The sequence below is a fragment of the Panthera onca genome, chromosome D2 (assembly GCF_046562875.1).
Source record: "Panthera onca isolate mPanOnc1 chromosome D2, mPanOnc1 haplotype 2, whole genome shotgun sequence".
In the NCBI taxonomy this organism is placed as follows: Eukaryota; Metazoa; Chordata; class Mammalia; order Carnivora; family Felidae; genus Panthera; species Panthera onca.
In genome coordinates this window covers 84,987,086-85,005,506 of record NC_138349.1, presented here as the reverse complement: position 1 = coordinate 85,005,506, position 18,421 = coordinate 84,987,086, and the positions used below count along the sequence as shown (strand labels likewise).

Here is an 18,421-nt window from a genome sequence, read left to right as displayed (position 1 = left end):
GGAAACGGGAGCCCCCTGAAGAGCCCGAGGAGAAGCCCAGGGAGGAGGAGGAGGGAGGGCCAGCAGCAGGAGGGGAGAGCGAGCTGGCCTCCGTGGACGAGCCGGCAGACCTGGAGGTCACGGAGGAGGGGAGCGCAGAGGCAGCCTCGGGGGAAGAGGGCTCGGCCAGCGAGGAGGAGTCAGAGCCGGCCAGTAGTGTTAGCAGCAGCAGCAGCGAGAGCCAGTCTGGAGGGCCCTGGGGCTTCCAGGTGCCAGAGCAGGACAGCAGCAGGGACGCGCGCCGGGACAGGCGTCCGGGAGGCTCCGAGGGCTACGACACGGCCCTCTGAGAGCAGGACAGGTGGGAGTGTGCGGTGCTCCTTGCTCTGTGTGCTGTGCCCTCTGTGTGCTCTCCGGGGTGACGCCTGCAGGGAGGTCGTGGGCCTTCTCTCTGTGTGACCTGACACTGGCATGCCCGAAAAGGGCAGCCCGTGCTGTCCACATGTATGTGTGCGTTAGAGGGTGTCAGGGGACACGGACTCCCCTCTCTTCTGGGTCGTGGAAGACAAGCGACTAATCCATATTTAATACTTCCTAGTGGGGCTCCTGGGAATGCATCACGGCTCACCAGGGACCCCCGGCCTGGCCGCATGGCTCCATGAATCCATACAGGGGTTTCGGCTCAACTGCAGACTGTAAAATCAGGACACAACTTGCAACAGTGACAGCTCTAAAAGTCCACTTTTGTCGATGTGTACATTTCGACTGGCCAAAAGTATTCTATAAAATACCACCCAGGGGCGTAAATGTCCGACTCTTGATTTCAGCTCAGGTCATGATCTCACGGTTCACCAGGCTGAGCCCCACGTCAGGCTCTGTGCTGACAGCGCAGAGCCTGCCTGGGATTCTCTCTCTGCCCTTCTCCCGCTTGCATGTGCGCTCTCTCTTTCTCGCTCTCTCTCAAAACAAGTAAACTTAAAAAAAAAATCCCACACATGTTCAAACACGTTTGTAGCTGGTGCTTGGAAATACTAGAAGCTAAATGAAATTAAGTTTAAAAATGAAGCGTATACCACTTCTTTGTCATCGTGGGTAGGGGTTAAAGATTTAGGAAAAAAGGAATTGAATTTTCACAAAACATTCTTCTGGGTAAGTGAACATAATAACTTTGAAAGATATACCTGGAAATCCAAAAAGTGTGGCTTACTTACTGCAACATGTTGGTGGTTCACATATTCCGAAAACGTGCATGTGTTCCAGTTGCTTACTAGAGGAAAGTTCACAATAATCTGTTTACCGTTTTGTGTATTGCTGGGTAAATTATTCAGGATGGGAAGATATTTTCTTTCAAGTTAACATACATCTAAGTGGAATCTACAGAACATATATATTGAATGAAATATATTTAAATGAAGTATCCAGAACACTAGGATGCTTCTCATTTGGCTAACAGAGGATTAATTAGGAATTAGAATAATGCAGGTTTAAAAAATATCTTTAAGATTTGGGGACAAGAAGGATTTTACGAACAGGCTGTACTAATGCTGTGCCTGCCTTCTAACCTGACCTCCCCGAAATGTGTAGCCACTGTCCAACAGTGGATGAGATCCTCACTCCGATATAAATAACACGCCTGTTTTTCACAGAGAGCAGTAACTTGATCTACAAGAACACAAGTGCACCTGCAAAGTCAGCTCCTTAAGGGAGCCCCACTTGACTCTGAGAAGGGATGCCCTACCAGCCGTGGGCTGGGCCGCGAATGGACAGTAGTTTCTTCCTACCTCTCTCCAGTCCTTTACCTCCGACAGCTTTGCATCACGGGTGTTGAATTTCACAGGCCTTGTAACCTTTGCCCCTCTGATTCCTGTGACAGTGACTCTTTGTCTTTTCTCCCGGCAGTGGGCCAGGAGACGGATGATCAAGCTGGTCGTGGACCGCGAGTATGAGGCCAGCTCCACTGGAGAAGACAGCGCCCCAGAGTGTCAGAGGAACCGTGTGCACCCTCGCGGCCCGCACAGCAACATCAATGGCAACATCTATATCGCACAGAACGGTTCCGTGCTGCGAACCCGCCGGGCCTGCCTCGCTGATACCTTAAAAGCCACTTCCCCCGTGCGCCTGGGGAGGCACTTTAAGAAACTCGACAAGTTGGCAGTGACACAGGAGGAGAATGTCCCCCTGAACACGTTGTCCAAGGGCCCGTTTTCCACCGAGAAGATGAACACAAGGCCCACTCTTGTCACGTTCGCCCCTTGCCCCGTGGGGACCGACAGCTCAGCAGGGAGGCCGCTGGGTCCCAGGCTGAAAAGCACAGTTGAACAGGAGGCCGACAATAAGAACATCAGGGACCCTCTGGAAGTCCACAGCGACCACACGCACTCAGACGACGAGGAGCTCTGGATGGGCCCCTGGAACAGCCTGCATATACCAATGACAAAACTGTGACTGGGGTTTTCTAAGAAGTTACTTTGATTTTTTACTTCAGTTTTTAATAAACTGCGCTTTTTATTGCCGCTGACAAAACGACGTATGGGATTTGTATCATGCACACAAGCGAAAACTTTGGAAAATATGCTTTAAACTTTAAAAAAAAAAAGACAAATTTGCACTCACTCATATTTGTATCGGTGAATTGTTCTTCCGGGAAAATCTTTTTTGGACAGACTCTCAATTCAGTAAATAACATCTCACTTAAATGCATCACTTAGCTGTTTTGTTGGGTCTTGAATTTTTTTTTTCATTATAATAAACAAGAAATAATTTACTAAGTCATCATTTATATTTTGTTGATTAACATAGATGACTCTTCATCTCCACCTTCACAGAACTTTTTTTGGTACGTGTGAATTTTCTTTTCATTAAAAAATGGGAAAAAAATTTATATTAGAGGATTTTACAGGTAATGGGTTTATACAGCTGCTGTCTACACCATACTGATTTTTTAAAAGAATAATAGAATTACAAAGTGATAGCAAATGTGGGAATCTTCCGTAAATTATTAGGAATCATGAACCTCTTTTCCTTATTGTCCGATATGAAGTTTTTCAAAATTTTACATATGTATCTGTTGACCTTTTAAGGAACACTCGAGGTCCTATCTCTTTTATAAATATCATCTGCGGTTTTCCCTCACTCCCAACCCCTTTGCACACACACTTTATGAATACTGTATCCACACCAAACATTGTATAATTGAGTTTCGCCATCTGAAGTGAAATAATTATTTGGAATTCTCCAAATAAATTCTCCACAGAAATCTCCCCCTCATCAAAAGCTTACTGAGGTGGAAAAAGATCAAATAGGAAGAATGCATCTAAAACCACAATTTCAATATGGAAGACGTAGAAAGATCAGAGAAGTCTATTTCAATATGGAAGACGTAGTAAGATCAGAGAAGTCTCACATTAATGTCATTGGACATGAACATTTTATAAAGGAATTTGGCAGGGTCAAGAATTTAGGTAACATGTAAAATGCCTAGGAAGGGTATAAATCTATGGCTTCAAGTCTATTATGGTATTTCACTTCTCCAGCTCCAGTTTCTTTATAGACTATTTTAAGAATGGTAATATCTATGTGCATAAAGTGCAGAACCAGATAAAGAAAAAAATGCCCAGGTAATCATTATCAAAGAACACAGTCAAGATTTCTCACCACTAAACAAAGCACAGCGTTTCACCATTCACAGAAAGGAAAACCAAGTATCCTTTCCAAAACAAAAAAAATCTCAGAAACTTGCCTTGTGTGCTGCACACTCTCCAGATGTTAAAAGGATGACACTATAATTGAAGAGAATTCAGAATTTTACTGAATAGGACTTCGTCGGATATAGCTATAGTTCACCTCAAATTTTGCACAGTATTGACCAAGTTCGGATTTCAATAAAATTCTCTCATGCATGCTTATTATATGGTTGAAAGAGATTGAATAATGCACTATTATTAATTCCTCTCTCACGTTTCATAGTTTAAAAATAGCTGATTATGTTTCCTTATTTCCAAAGTGAATGAATTGTATGTAACATAAATTTGCCAACTTATATAAGTAGTATGTTTTAATTTCAGGTTTCAAAAAGTACTTGAGAGCAAATGCAGGAACATCTCATTTCTCTGACATTATTGGAAATCGATGCCTTCTATACCCTTGCCAGAAAACTACCAGTATTAACTGGAAAGAAATATGACATTCTAACATTAGCTTCTTAGAAATTTAGAATCTTGCTCCCGCCCCCAGGTCTACTAAACAAACATCCACATTCTCACAAGACCCCAAGCTGGTTTGTATGAATATTAAATTTTGAGAAACAATTATCTACACATTGAACTCCAGGTCTTACTCGTTGAAACACTAAAGCCAGTGTTTTTAGTATAACATATTTTGGATAGAAGTTAGAGTAAGCATATTATATTTTCCTATTTGCTCAGAGATCACTAAATATAATTTATTTTCCTGATTTTTGAGGATCATCTGACCTAACATCCCACGATATTCTCTCTGCAAAGAGCTTTATCTGATTTTGTTTTTCTCCTTCTCCAATTTCAGGCTGTGATATTTAATGAATTTTGTCACTGAGCCTCTCTACAATTTTTTCTCCAGTTTATTTCTAATTTCCTGGTGAGAAAGTTTGTGTCTCCATTTGTTTTGCTTGTTAGTGAAAAATCATAAAGCCTGAGACAGGGATCAGGTATGCAGATTCAAATGAAAGTTTGGAGATTCTCAGATGCTTTGGGGGATCGCTACTGGTTTCTGAGCATGGTTCGAGAAATCCGAAATTGGAAGAAGACTAATGTCCTGATAATATGAGATGTCATTGCACTTTACGATTCAAGTTTTATAAAGAAATGGCAAAATATCACAAGGTACTTAGCAGATGGACATTTTTCAGCAACTTCAAGTTGATCATTTCAATAAAACCACTCATGAAGTTAACCTGTCCCTAAGTGAATGCAGTTAGTATGAAGATAAGCAGTCTTTACACAGAGCAACCAAATCAAACATTTGGTTGGTGTATTTTGAGGTCAGGTATACACGGCGGCAAGAACGTTAACACTAAATACATAAATCTGGAATGATTGAATAGTTACTTTGATAGGACTGTCACTGTTCTGGAAAACTGACTCAGGATTAAAATCGTGGAATCCAGGGGAGATGTCCAAGTAGTTTAAACTAAGAATACTTGATATAAAGGATGTTTCTATGTAAATGCTTATAAAGAAATCAATGGTTATTTTTTCCTAGATAGGCAAAGCAATTGTTTGTTGTTGTTCTTAGCACCAGCTTTCAGTCAGGAAGAAGAACCCGCTAATCCTAGCTGGTTAAGATGAGAACAAGCTTATAGGACTGGAATTGCACTAAACCTGCGGACTTGGGAAGGTCGCATGGGTGTGAAGGGCAGGGGAATAAGAATGAAGGTCGACATTTGTGACTCAATAGCCATCAGATGGGGGACACTAACCTCTTGGCACAGCCTTCTTCTTTTCATTAATTACAGACTGAGAGTTGTTACAGAATCACAACTGTAGGTTGGCCAAAAGCACGCTTTTAAGTCCAGAAAAAAAGTTTGCCTTGAATTTTACATGTGATATGTCATTTGTGTTATGAGACCACATTGTTTTTAGACCACATGGTTAATGGGGAAGTTGAAACATGTTGTTTAGGGGCGCCTGGGTGGCACAGTCGGTTAAGCATCCGGCTTCAGCCAGGTCACGATCTCACGGTCCGTGAGTTCGAGCCCTGCGTCAGGCTCTGGGCTGATGGCTCGGAGCCTGGAGCCTGTTTCCGATTCTGTGTCTCCCTCTCTCTCTGACCCTCCCCCGTTCATGCTCTGTCTCTCTCTGTCCCAAAAATAAAAAAAATTAAAAAAAAAAAAAATAAACATGTTGTTTATCCTAAGTGTGTCTTCCAAGTCCAATATGGTAGCCACTATTGAACCACCATTAATTGCATATGTGTATGATAAAGCCGGGGCGGGGGGGGGGGGGGGGGGGGGGAAGGAATATTGATGCTTGAGGGAAGACATTTTCTTTCTCTTATTTCATGAGTCTTGCTTTTTCTCTTGTTCTGCTTCACTTTCTGTAGTCTATACGGTAAGTGGAGCTTAAGTACACCACATCCACTAATTAGGAAAATAGGCAGAATGTGCTAATAATCTATTCTCAGGGCAGATGCCCACTGGTGCCTGTAATAACACAGCAATAGGCTGAGAGATATGTTCAAAATAATACTGAGAACCTCGATTTTTATTGATAGTTTCTCCCTCTTCTCAAGTGATAATGTGAATTCCTTTGTTCTACTTTTTTCTCTCTTGTTTTTGCATTTGTAGACCTTGATCTTTATAAAAATCCTTACTTTTTATATTGTTTTTTTTTTCACTGCAATCTACTTTAAATTTATGGTAAGTTAAGCACATGTACGGAAGGTTTGACCTTTGTCTATAGTTTGGGAAATTATCAACACAGTCACTACTTTCCCAATTTCTTTATCCAAACACCTGTTTTTCCTTAACAAATATTATGTTCCTGTATGAAGAATCTGAATTAGAAATTTTCAGTTAAAATGCATTGTTACTCACTACCCAATGTCTCAAAAATAAATTTCCATTTGAAAAATATGCTTCTCATTATTCTGTCAGGTGGGGATAAAAATCAGTAACTAGTTTCCCATTTACATGCTCAGTATTTCAGTTTGAAAATACAAAGAAAAGCCTTCCCTGAAGACTCTTATCTTTGAACTAATTGGAAACAGGAAGTCTCATCCTTTTTTACACATTTCAGTCATTTACACATATCACCAAGTTCTAAGAATGATGGACACTATTCCCTAAAATACTTCCTATTTAAAAAATTATAATTACTAAACACAAATGTTCACTTATAATCAGTTATATTCATAGAACTACTAACCAGAGTAAATATATCAAAAAGCATACTCGATATGAAGTTACATTGTGTCTTTTAACATGATTGAGTCTTGACGTTTCAGAGATTTATAATTTGTATGCTTGAGTCATTATCTACCCATTCATCCACTGCTCTGGCTGTAGGAATTATTTCCCTGTCCACATACAGCTTAATTTCACTTTATAATGTAGCTGATGATGTAATAATTTCAATCACCTTTTATCTCAATCAAGATTGGCAAGAATAAATTTTCTAAAACAATCATTATGAAGACCGAGAGAATTCTTGGTCTGTTGCCATTGTGGCATTCATGTCATGGAACAGAATTTTATTTATCTCTGTATTTCCAGGGCCCACACACACCTTATATAAACAACAGCTGTTGAGAAAAGTATAGTATTTTTTTAATGTTTATTTATTTTGAAAGAAGGAGAGAAAGAGAGAGAGAGAGGGAGAGTGCATAAGTGGGCAGAGAGGGAGAAAGAATCCCAAGCAGGCTCCATGCTGTCAGTGCAGAGCCTGATGTGGAGTTTGAACCCACAAACTGTGAGATCATGACCTGAGATGAAATCAAGAGTTAGATGCTTAACCGAATGAACCACCCAGGCACCCCCCAAAAATATCGTATTCAACAGAATGAATTAATTTTAGCCCCATCACTGTATAACTTTGGGCATGGCATTTTACAATTTATCCTATTAGAAAATGGCCATAATAACATCCACCGCAATTAAGAGATAAAATCAGATATTTAATCTGCACATATTTTGCCGCTCTATAGTATTCTATGTAAAGAATAAAAGATTAGTAAACTTCCTTTGCATTCTTCTTCATAAATGGGTCTTCTAACATGTTCATAGCTAAATGCCAGTGTAAGTTTGATTGATCTATTCCACACTGTAGATATTCTAAATTATTAGCAAGTGTGTTCCTTGCCCATGGTACTGAAAAAGGTATAGGTTTTCAAAGAGAAAAGAAGCGTATGGGAAGTTTTTCCCTCTGCCTTGGGCATATATACATACGTATCTTATATGTGTATTTAATTTTATGTGTATATATATCTTTAACTTATTGTGTGTGTATATACGTCTGTATATGTATTTAAATTTTTTTTTTTTCAACGTTTTTTATTTTTATTTTTGGGACAGAGAGAGACAGAGCATGAACGGGGGAGGGGCAGAGAGAGAGGGAGACACAGAATCGGAAACAGGCTCCAGGCTCCGAGCCATCGGCCCAGAGCCCGACGCGGGGCTCGAACTCACGGACCGCGAGATCGTGACCTGGCCGAAGTCGGACGCTTAACCGACTGCGCCACCCAGGCGCCCCTGGATTTAAAGCACCTGTCCAAACAGCACTGTGCAGTGGGTGCACTACAGGAAGACTGTTTGGTGGCTTCACAGGTGCATGAGGGACCACAGAGAAGTCTTGTCTAAAATCTGCTTCATTCTAACCTACTTCCCTTAAATGCATCTTTTATATACGGTCATCACTGAATTAACAATGGTTCTTTTCAATTTGTTGTGAAAGAGATTAGATTTTTATCAAATCTGGCCATGTCACCTTAATCTCAACATCAAGATTTACATAAATGAGTGTATAGAACAAAGACGCTTTGGAAATGTCAGTATCTGTGACTCTGTGTCCCTTTACTATTTCTCTCTTCCGTCTCCTATAAAGAATACTGATTTCTTAAACCCTCTAAAAATATCATTCATAGAACTATGAGAGAAAATGAAATTTTACCTGTCTTTTAGATACATAAATAGATGATAGATGGACAGATAGATATACGTACATATATATAGATATAGATGGTATATAGATAAATATAGATGGTATATGTGTGTATATGTATGTATGTATGTGTGTGTGTGTGTATATATATATATATATATATATACACACACAATTTAAATATGTGGAGATACATATATATATATCTCCACATATTTGAATTGTTACTTTAGTTGCATAGATATATTTAAATTCATATAAATTAAACAATATATTATCCAGTGGTGCCTGGATGGCTCAGTCGGTTAAGCATCCTACTTCAGCTCAGCTCATGATCTCATGGTTCATGGGTTTGAGACTCGCATCAGGCTCTGCGCTGAGAGCTCAGAGCCTGGAGCCTACTTGGGACTCTGTGTCCCCCTTTCTCTCTGCCCCTCCCCCATTCATGTTCTCTCTCTCTCTCTCTCTCTCTCTCTCTCAAATAAATGAATAAACATTAAAAAAAAAACACAATATATTATCCAAATACTACTTTTATTGACTCTCACATGTCATATAATCTTATTTATACTATTAAATTCATCATCAATATCAGTCAGTATGTGTTTTTTCCAGAACTACAGGTATTCATTCATATAATATTAAGACCGTTCTTTTCTGCGAGGGAGTGAGAAGGTGAGATTAAAAATGTATACTCCTGGGGCACCCGGGTGGCTCAGTCGGTTAAGCATCCGACTTCGGCTCAGGTCATGATCTCACGATCCGTGAGTTCGAGCCCCGCGTCGGGCTCTGTGCTGACAGCTCAGAGCCTGGAGCCCGTTTCAGATTCTGTGTCTCCCTCTCTCTCTGACCCTCTTCCGTTCATGCTCTGTCTCTCTCTCTCTCAAAAATAAATAAACGTTAAAAAAAATTAAAAAAAAATGTATACTCCTGATACAACAAATATTTGCCAATGAAAAGTAAAGTATGTATACAGTATGGCTTTTCAAATTAACCTTTAAAAGCTTATTTATGCTAGCAAGTATAATGGAGAGATCATAACCTGTATAACTTGCTTGCTGAGCAATAAATATAGGCTAGAAACAAGTATCTAAATAATATTATTAGGCTTATAGCTGGTCCTTGCTACCGAGAGGCAAATTTGCCCAAAGAACCATCGATCTTGGTAAAATCAAAAACTGAAATAATTTGGTTCCTAAGCTATGAACACATCATTATCTGGTCGTTTCCCAATGTTTACCTCTGAGGTTGCTTAAGAATACATTTTGGTTCCAGTCTTTCTTTTGTTACTATATTATGTTGGTCACATCCCAAACTCTCTGATTCAGTCACCATATCTAAGAAATGAGTTTGGATGTAAGCGTCCCAGGGCCATTTTGAGTAGAAGCTGAAGTCATGGGAGCACATTACCTGGAAACAAGCCAGCCTTAGGAGCATAGCTGGGCTTTCCAGAATCAGCGGCCGTACCCATGTCCCACTTGTTCTCTCCTTCCATCCCACTTGAGAACAAAAGGACCTCACGGTGATGTTTAAAAGTGCTTAGACTACAAGAGGTGAAATCAGGTTGAAAGAACCAGGCAAAGGGAAATAAAGATAAGGGAAGAGTAAATACAGTGGTTACCTGAGCACCCAGACTTATGTGTCCCACAATCCCATACATTAATGATTCCGGCCACAAATTGAGCCCTAATCTCCCATAGTCGTCAGGCCAAAAAGGAAAGTAGAATTAGTTACAAGATTCATAGTGTGCATAAAGTTAAGAAACAATTATTGGAGAGAAGTCAGCTTTGCTCATTGCCAAGACCTGAGAGAAATCCTTCCTAAGGGTCTTTAGTAAAACTACACTATATGATTTATTGACTTCGCTGTAGGCATTCAGACCTCTCACACAGCTCGCAAACATCAGCCTTTCTTCCAGGGGATCTTCAGTGTTTAAGTCACTGACTGTCACTCTGTTATCAGTGTTTCTTACAATGATTGCTGGAAGGGTAGATTGCCAGAATATTTCCTACTTTCACTAGCATTCTTTCTTACCAACAGATTTATATTAATCCCACTTTAATTAAGTCATTAATCAAAGGCTGGGTTGTAAAGGTCTGCAATTTTCACAGCTCTGTGGCAGTGCTATTCGCTGATGATGGCATATGTAAATGTAGACCTATTTCTCTAATTCCTCAGAATATAGACTTTTTCCACCCTTGAAGCTCAAGCCTGAATTTAGGGAATTTTTTTTTCTTTAAATGAAACTAGCTGTTATGAGCAGGTAAAAACATAAGGAATATGCTATCACCTTAATTGCTGGACTTATTTAGCCTAATTATGTCCCGTATATTAGCATTTCATATGCCTATATTTGGACAAGGATAGGTGCAATCAGTGTTATTTACAGCAATGTCCTGGTAAACCAGCTCTCCAGAAAAAAAAAAAATAAATAAACAAATACAAATAAAACAGAGCAAAATGGCCTGTTGTGTTTTCAGTTTTCTGTGTTAGGACTTTGAGTAGAATCATCTCCTAATGGCTAAATAACCAGCTTCCCAAGTTCTTGCACTTAACATTAGACTCATAGCCCAGTATGGACTAGGTCCACATGTTTTGTATTAATAATTTTTTTGTTAATTCTTTATTTTGAGAGAGAGAGAGAGTGTGAGCAGGGGAGGGGCGGAGAGACTGGGACAGAGAGAATCCCAAGGAGGCTCTGTGCTATCACTGCAGAGTCAGACATGGGGACTTGATTCTCATGAATCTTGAGATTATGACATGATCCAAAATCAAGAGCAGGATGCTTGGTGTCCATGAAATACAGCCAGACCAACGCTAAACCATCTTACACAACAAGAAATCTGACTGGAGGATTAGCACAACAATCTGCACAACCTGAACCAAAGAAGTCAGAAGGTACGCGGCAAGGAGAGGTGAATTTGGGGAGCAAGAAGCCGCGAAAGGTGGGGAACCACTTTTGAGGGCGGAGAGAGGTGGGAGACTGGGGGTCGGGGAGAATACGAAAAAGGCACCCCTCCACAATAACAGCTGGAGAGAAAGTGGAAAATTGGAAACAGCCGCAGGGACTAAACGAAAAAGGGAGAAAGGAGAAAGGAGAGGGTTTCAATTCCATTAAGACTGTAAACAAGGGGAACGCAAAGGCTACAACTCCGCAGCTCCCTACCTGGCGGTGCTCTGATGGGAAGGGCGAATCCCCAGGAGCAGAATGGGGTCCGGGAGGTTCTCGGGCCACACGGGGAAAAGCGGTTCCACTGCTGGAAGGACATTTCCTGGAGACTGTTGAAGCCCCCTGGTCCCGGCAGACCCCAGAAAACGGCCACATTCGCTGGGGCTGGAACAAGCACCCTCGTTAAGGGTGAAGCCTGGTGCCAGATGCGTGTTGTGAGTTTCCATCATCCCTGAAAAGCACCTGCTACCCTGTCTCGCGAACTTTTTCTGGGGTGGCCTGGCACCCGGCCGCAGTCTCGGGCACCGGCAGCAGCAGGGTCCCGCAAGCGTTCCTGGGTGCGGCCGACACTCGGCCATTGCTCATTCGGACATTGCTGGGTGAGACCCTCCCGCAGAGGGCAGAAGGGGTCAAGGCCGCCGTCCTTCAGAAGTAAGGGGCCGGGGAAAACAGCCGCGTCTGAGACAGAACTCGGGAGAGAGGTACTGCCCGGGGCCTGGTCACGGACAGTGAGAAAGCGGGGCGTGGCCGAGAGCTGAAGACGGAGGACGGGTGCGTGATTGCTGACCCGGGAGAACAGACCGGGTAGGCGGCTGACGCCATTTGCACCTCTGCCGCGCATGTGCATACGCACCCAAGAGCACCGCAACACTCCACCCCAGAAGGCGAGCAGCGCCATCTGGTGGAGGGCGGAGTGGTTACACTGAGCCCCGCCCAACTGGGCCAACCTCCCTCCTTGAACACAAGTCTCACCGCCTACTTAGTTAATGGACTATAAAGTGCTTCAGAGACTGACTTCTGGGGGAAAACAAAGTCATGTCAGTCCTATTTCAATCTGTTAGCAGGTCCATCTATTCAATTTTCTTTCTTTTTTTTCTCTTTTTCAGCTCTTTCCTTTTTCTTGAATACAGAAACAAAAAAATTCATTTTTATTTTCAATTTTTATTAAAAATAATTTTTTTAATATTTTTTACTTTTGTGTAAATTTTTTCAAATTCTATCTTACTTCCATCATTTGATTTTAGTCTATGTCAGTGTATTCACTTTTTCAAATTTTCCCATGATTTCCTTTTTTTTCTTTTTTCATTTTCGTTTCTTTTTCTTGAATGTAAAAGAAACTTCATTTTTACTTTCAATTTCTATCAAAAATATTTTCCTTTAATTTCTTACTATATTTTTTGCAAGTATGTAGATTTTTTCAAATTCTATTTTATTTCCATTATTTTATTTTAGTCTACTACAGTGTATTCACTTTTTCAAATTTTCAAACAACTTCCTTTTTTCCCTCTTCTTTCTGTTTTTCGTTTCTTTTCTTTTTCTTGAATACGGAAAGAGAAAAAAATCATTTTTATTCTTAATTTTTATTTAAAAATGTTTCTTTAATTTTTTCTACTATATTCTTTACTTCTGTGTAAATTTTTTCAAATTCTATTTTACTCACATCATCTCCTTTTAGTCTAACTCAGTGTATTCATTTTTTTCAAATTCTCAAATAATTCCCTTTCCCCCTGCCCCTTTTTTTCTCTAATCTGTCAAATGATTTTCAACACCCAGACCAAAACACACCTAGGATCTAGCATCATTTATTACATTTGCGTGTGTGTGTGTGTGCATGTAATTTTTTAATTTTAATATTTTTTAAATTTTAAGGTTTTTTAATTTCAATTCTTCTACCTCATTAACTCCTCTTATCCCTTCAAAATGACAAAACGAAGGAATTCACCCCAAAAGAAAGAGCACGAAGCAACGGCAGCCAGGGATTTAACCAACACAGATACAAGCAAGATGTCTGAACCAGAATTTAGAATCACGATAATAAGAATACTAGCTGGAGTCAAAAATAAATTAGAATCCCTTTCTGCGGAGATAAAAGAAGCAAAAACTAGTCAGGATGAAATAAAAAATGCTATAACTGAGGCACAATCACGGATGGATGCCTCAGCGGCAAAGATGGATGAGGCACGACAGAGAATCAGAGATATAGAGCACAAACTTACCGAGAATAACGAAGCAGAAAAAAAGAGGGAGATTAAGGCAAAAGAGCATGAGTTAAGAATTAGACAATCAGTGACTCATTAAAAAGGCACAACATGAGAATCATAGGGGTCCCAGAAGAAGGAGAGAGAAATAGGGGTAGAAGGGTTATGTGAGCAAATCATAGCACAAAACTTTCCTAACCTAGGGAAAGACACAGACATCAAAATCCAGGAAGCACAGAGGACCCCCCATTAGTTTCAACAAAAACCGACCATCAACAAGGCGTATCATAGTCAAATTCACAAAATACTCAGGCAAGGAGAGAATCATGAAAGCAGCAAGGGAAAAATAGTCCCTAACCGACAAGGGAAGACAGATCAGGTTTGCAGCAGACCTATCCACAGAAATGTGGCAGGCCAGAAAGAAGTGGCAGGATATATTCAATGTGCTGAATCAGAAAAATATGCAGCCAAGAAATCCTTATCCAGCAAGGCTGTCATTCAAAATTGAAAGAGAGATAAAAAGTTTCCCAGACAAACAAAAATTAAAGAAGTTTGTCACCACTAAACCAGCCCTGCAAGAAATTTTAATGGGGACTCTCTGAGGGGAGAAAAGATGAGGAAAAAAAATGTATATACCCACACACTCACGCACATACACACACATATACACACACACACACACATATATATGTATACACACACACTCATACACACACACACACACACACACGCACACACACACATATATGTGCATACATACCAAAAGCAACAAAGATTAGAAAGGACCAGAGAACACCACCAGAAAAATCCAACTCTACAAGCATCATTATGGCAATAAATTCATATCTTTCAGTACTCACTCTAAACCTCAAAGGACTCAATGCTCCAATCAAAAGACATAGGGTAACAGAATGGATAAGAAAACAAGATCCATCTATATGATGTTTACAAGAGACCCACTTTAGACCTAAATACACCTTCAGATTGAAAATAAGGGGATGGAGAACCATCTATCATGCTAAAGGTCAACAAAGAAAGCCAGAGTAGCCATACTTATATCAGACAATCTAGACTTTAAAATAAAGTCTAGATCAAGAGATGCCGAAGGGCATTATATCATAAGCAAGGGGTCTATAAACCAAGAAGACCTAAATATTGTAAGCATGTATGCGCCAAATGTGGGGACACCCAAATATATAAATCAATTAATCACAAACATAAAGAAACTCATCAATAGTAATACCAGAATAGTAGGAGATTCAACACCCCACTCACGGCAATGGACAGATCATCTAATCAAAAAATCAACAAGGAAACAATGGCTTTGAATGACACACTGGCCCAGATGGACTTAACAGATATATTCAGAACATTTCACCCTAAAGCAGCAGAATACACATTCTTCTCCAGTGCACATGGAACGTTCTCCAGAATAGACCATATACTGGGACACAAATCAGTCCTAAGTAAGTACAAAAAGTCGAGATCAGGGGCGCCTGGGTGGCTCAGTCGGTTAAGCGGCTGACTTCGGCTCAGGTCATGATCTCACGGTCTGTGAGTTTGAGCCCCGCGTCATGCTCTGTGCTGACAGCTCAGAGCCTGGAGCCTGTTTCAGATTCTGTGTCTCCCTCTCTCTCTGCCCCTCCCCTGTTCACACTCTGTCCCTCTCTGTCTCAAAAATAAATAAACGTTAAAAAAAAAATTAAAAAAAAAAAAAAACAACAACAAAAAGTCGAGATCATACCGTGCATATTTTCAGACCACAACACTATGAAACTCGAAATCAACCACAAGAAACAATTTGGAAAGGAAACAAATACTTGGAGACTGAAGAACTTCCTACTAAAGAATGAATGGGCTAACCAGGGGCGCCTGGGTGGCACAGTCGGTTAAGCGTCCGACTTCAGCCAGGTCACGATCTCGCGGTCCGTGAGTTCGAGCCCCGCGTCAGGCTCTGGGCTGATGGCTCGGAGCCTGGAGCCTCTTTCCGATTCTGTGTCTCCCTCTCTCTCTGCCCCTCCCCCGTTCATGCTCTGTCTCTCTCTGTCCCAAAAATAAATTAAAAAAAAAAAAAAAAAAAAAGAATGAATGGGCTAACCAAGCAGTTAAAGAGGAAGTTAAAAAGGATATGGAAGTCAATGAAAATGATAGCACCATAACCCAAAACCTCTGCGACACAGGAAAGGCAGTCTTAAGAGGAAAGTATCCAGCAATCCAGGCCTTCCTAAAGAAGGAAGAAAGATCTTAGATACACAACATAACCTTATTCCTTAAGGAGCTGGAAAAAGAACAGCAAATAAAATCCCAAACCAGCAGAAGTCAGGAAATAATAAAGATTGCATCAGAAATTAATGATATCGAAACCAAAAAAACAAAAACAAAAACAAACAAACAAACAAACAAACAAAAAAAACAGTAGAACAGATCAATGAAACCAGAAACCGGTTCTTTGAAAGAATTAACAAAATTGATAAACCACTAGCCAGTCTGATCAAAAAGAAAAAGGAATGGACCCAAATAAACAAAATCAAGAATGAAAGAGGAGAGGTCACAACCAACATAGCAGAAATAAAAACAATAATAAGAGAATTTTATGAGCAATTGTATGCCAATAAAATGGGCAATCTGGAAGAAATGGACAAATTCCTAGAAACATACACACTACCAAAACTGAAACAGGAAGAAATAGAAAATTTGAACAGACCCATAACCAGTAAGGAACTCGAATTAGTCATCAAAAATCTGCCAACAAACAAGAGTCCAGGGCCAGATGCATTTCCAGGGGAATTCTACCAAACATTTAAGGAAGAGTTAACACCTATTCTCTTGGAGGTGTTCCAAAAAATAGAAACGGAAAGAAAACTTCCAAACTCGTTCTATGAAGTCAGCATTACCTTGATTCCAAAACCAGACAGAGACCCCACTAAAAAGGAGAACTACAGACCGACTTCCCTGATGAACATGGAGGCAAAAATCCTCAACAAGATATTAGCCAACCGGAACCAACAATACATTAAAAAAATTATTCACCCCGACCAAGTGGGATTTATACCTGGGATGCAGGGCTGGTTCAATATCCACAAAACAATTAACGTGATTCATCACACCAATAAAAGAAAGGACAAGAACCATATGATCCTCTCAATAGAGGCAGAGAAAGCATTTGACAAAATACAGCATCCTTTCTTGATAAAAACTCTCAAGAACGTAGGGATAGAAGGAGCATACCTCGAGATCATTAAAGCCATATATGAACAACCCAACGTTAATATCATCCTCAATGGGGAAAAACTGAGAGCTTTCCTCCTAAGGTCAGGAACAAGACAGGGATGTCCACTCTCACCACTGTTATTAAACATACTACTGGAAGTCTTAGCCTTTGCAATCAGACAACACAAGAAATAAAAGGCATCCAAATAGGCCAGGAGGAGGTCAAACTTTCACTCTTCACAGGTGACATGATACTCTATACGGAAAACCCAAAAGATTCCACCAAAAAACTGCTAGAATTGACTCATGAATTCAGCAAAGTTACAGGATATAAAAGGAATGCACAGAAATCGGTTGCAATCCTATACACCAACAATGAAGCAACAGAAAGAGATATCAAGGAATCAATCCCATTTACAGTTGCACCAAAAACCATAAAATACCTAGGAATAAATCTAACCAAAGAGGTGAAAAATCTATACACTGAAAACTACAGAAAGCTTATGAAAGAAATTGAAGAAGACAGAAAGAAATGGAAAAAGATTTCATGCTCCAGGATAGGAAGAACAAATAATGTTAAAATGTCAATACTACCCAAAGCAATCTACATATTTAATGCAATCCCTATCAAAATATCACCAGCATTCTGCACAGAGATAGAACAAACAGTCCTAAAATTTGTATGGAACCAGAAAAGACCCCGAATAGTCAAAGCAATCTTGAAAAAGAAAACCAAAGCAAGAGGCATCACAATCCCAGACTTCAAGCTATATTACAAAGCTGTCATCATCAAGACAGTATGGTACTGGCACAAGAACAGACACTCAGATAAATGGAACAGAATAGAGAACCCAGAAATGGACCCACAACATACTGGCAACTAATCTTTGACAAAGCAGGAAAGAATATCCAATGGAATAAAGACAGTCTCCTCAGCAAGTGGTGCTGGGAAAACTGGACAGCGACATGCAGAAATGAACCTGGACCACTTTCTCACACCAGACACAAAAATAAACTCAAAATGGATGAAAGAGCTAAACGTAAGACAGGAAGCCATCAAAATCCTCGAGGAGAAAGCAGGCAAAACCTCTTTGATCTTGGCCGCAGCAACTTCTTACCCAACACGTCTTCAGAGGCAAGGGAAACAAGCAAAAATGAACTATGGGGACCTCATCAAAATAAAAGCTTCTGCAGAGCAAAGGAAACAATCAGCAAAACTAAAAGGCAACGGACAGAATGGGAGAAGATATTTGCAAACAACATATCAGATAGAGGGTTAGTATCCAAAATCTACAAAGAACTTCTCAAACTCAACACCCAAAAAACAAATAATCCAGTGAAGAAATGGGCCAAAGACATCAATAGACATGTCTCCAAAGAAGACATCCAGATGGCTAACAGACACATGAAAAAATGCTCAACACCACTCATCATCAGGGAAATACACATCA

The 18,421-nt window shown here is 40.3% G+C and overlaps 1 protein-coding gene across 6 annotated transcripts in view; it reads left to right on the top strand.

Moving 5' to 3' along the window:
• Window positions 1-2,747, top strand: part of PCDH15 (protocadherin related 15) — a 1,703,323-nt gene extending 1,700,576 nt beyond the window's left edge. For all 6 annotated transcript variants that reach the window (XM_078434112.2, XM_078434113.2, XM_078434110.2 and 3 more), the window contains one exon: window positions 1,879-2,747. In XM_078434112.2, coding sequence (XP_078290238.2) covers window positions 1,879-2,424 — 546 coding nt within the window. In that variant the 3' untranslated portion in view covers window positions 2,425-2,747. The remainder of the gene's footprint in view (window positions 1-1,878) is intronic.
• Window positions 2,748-18,421: the final 15,674 nt, after the last annotated feature.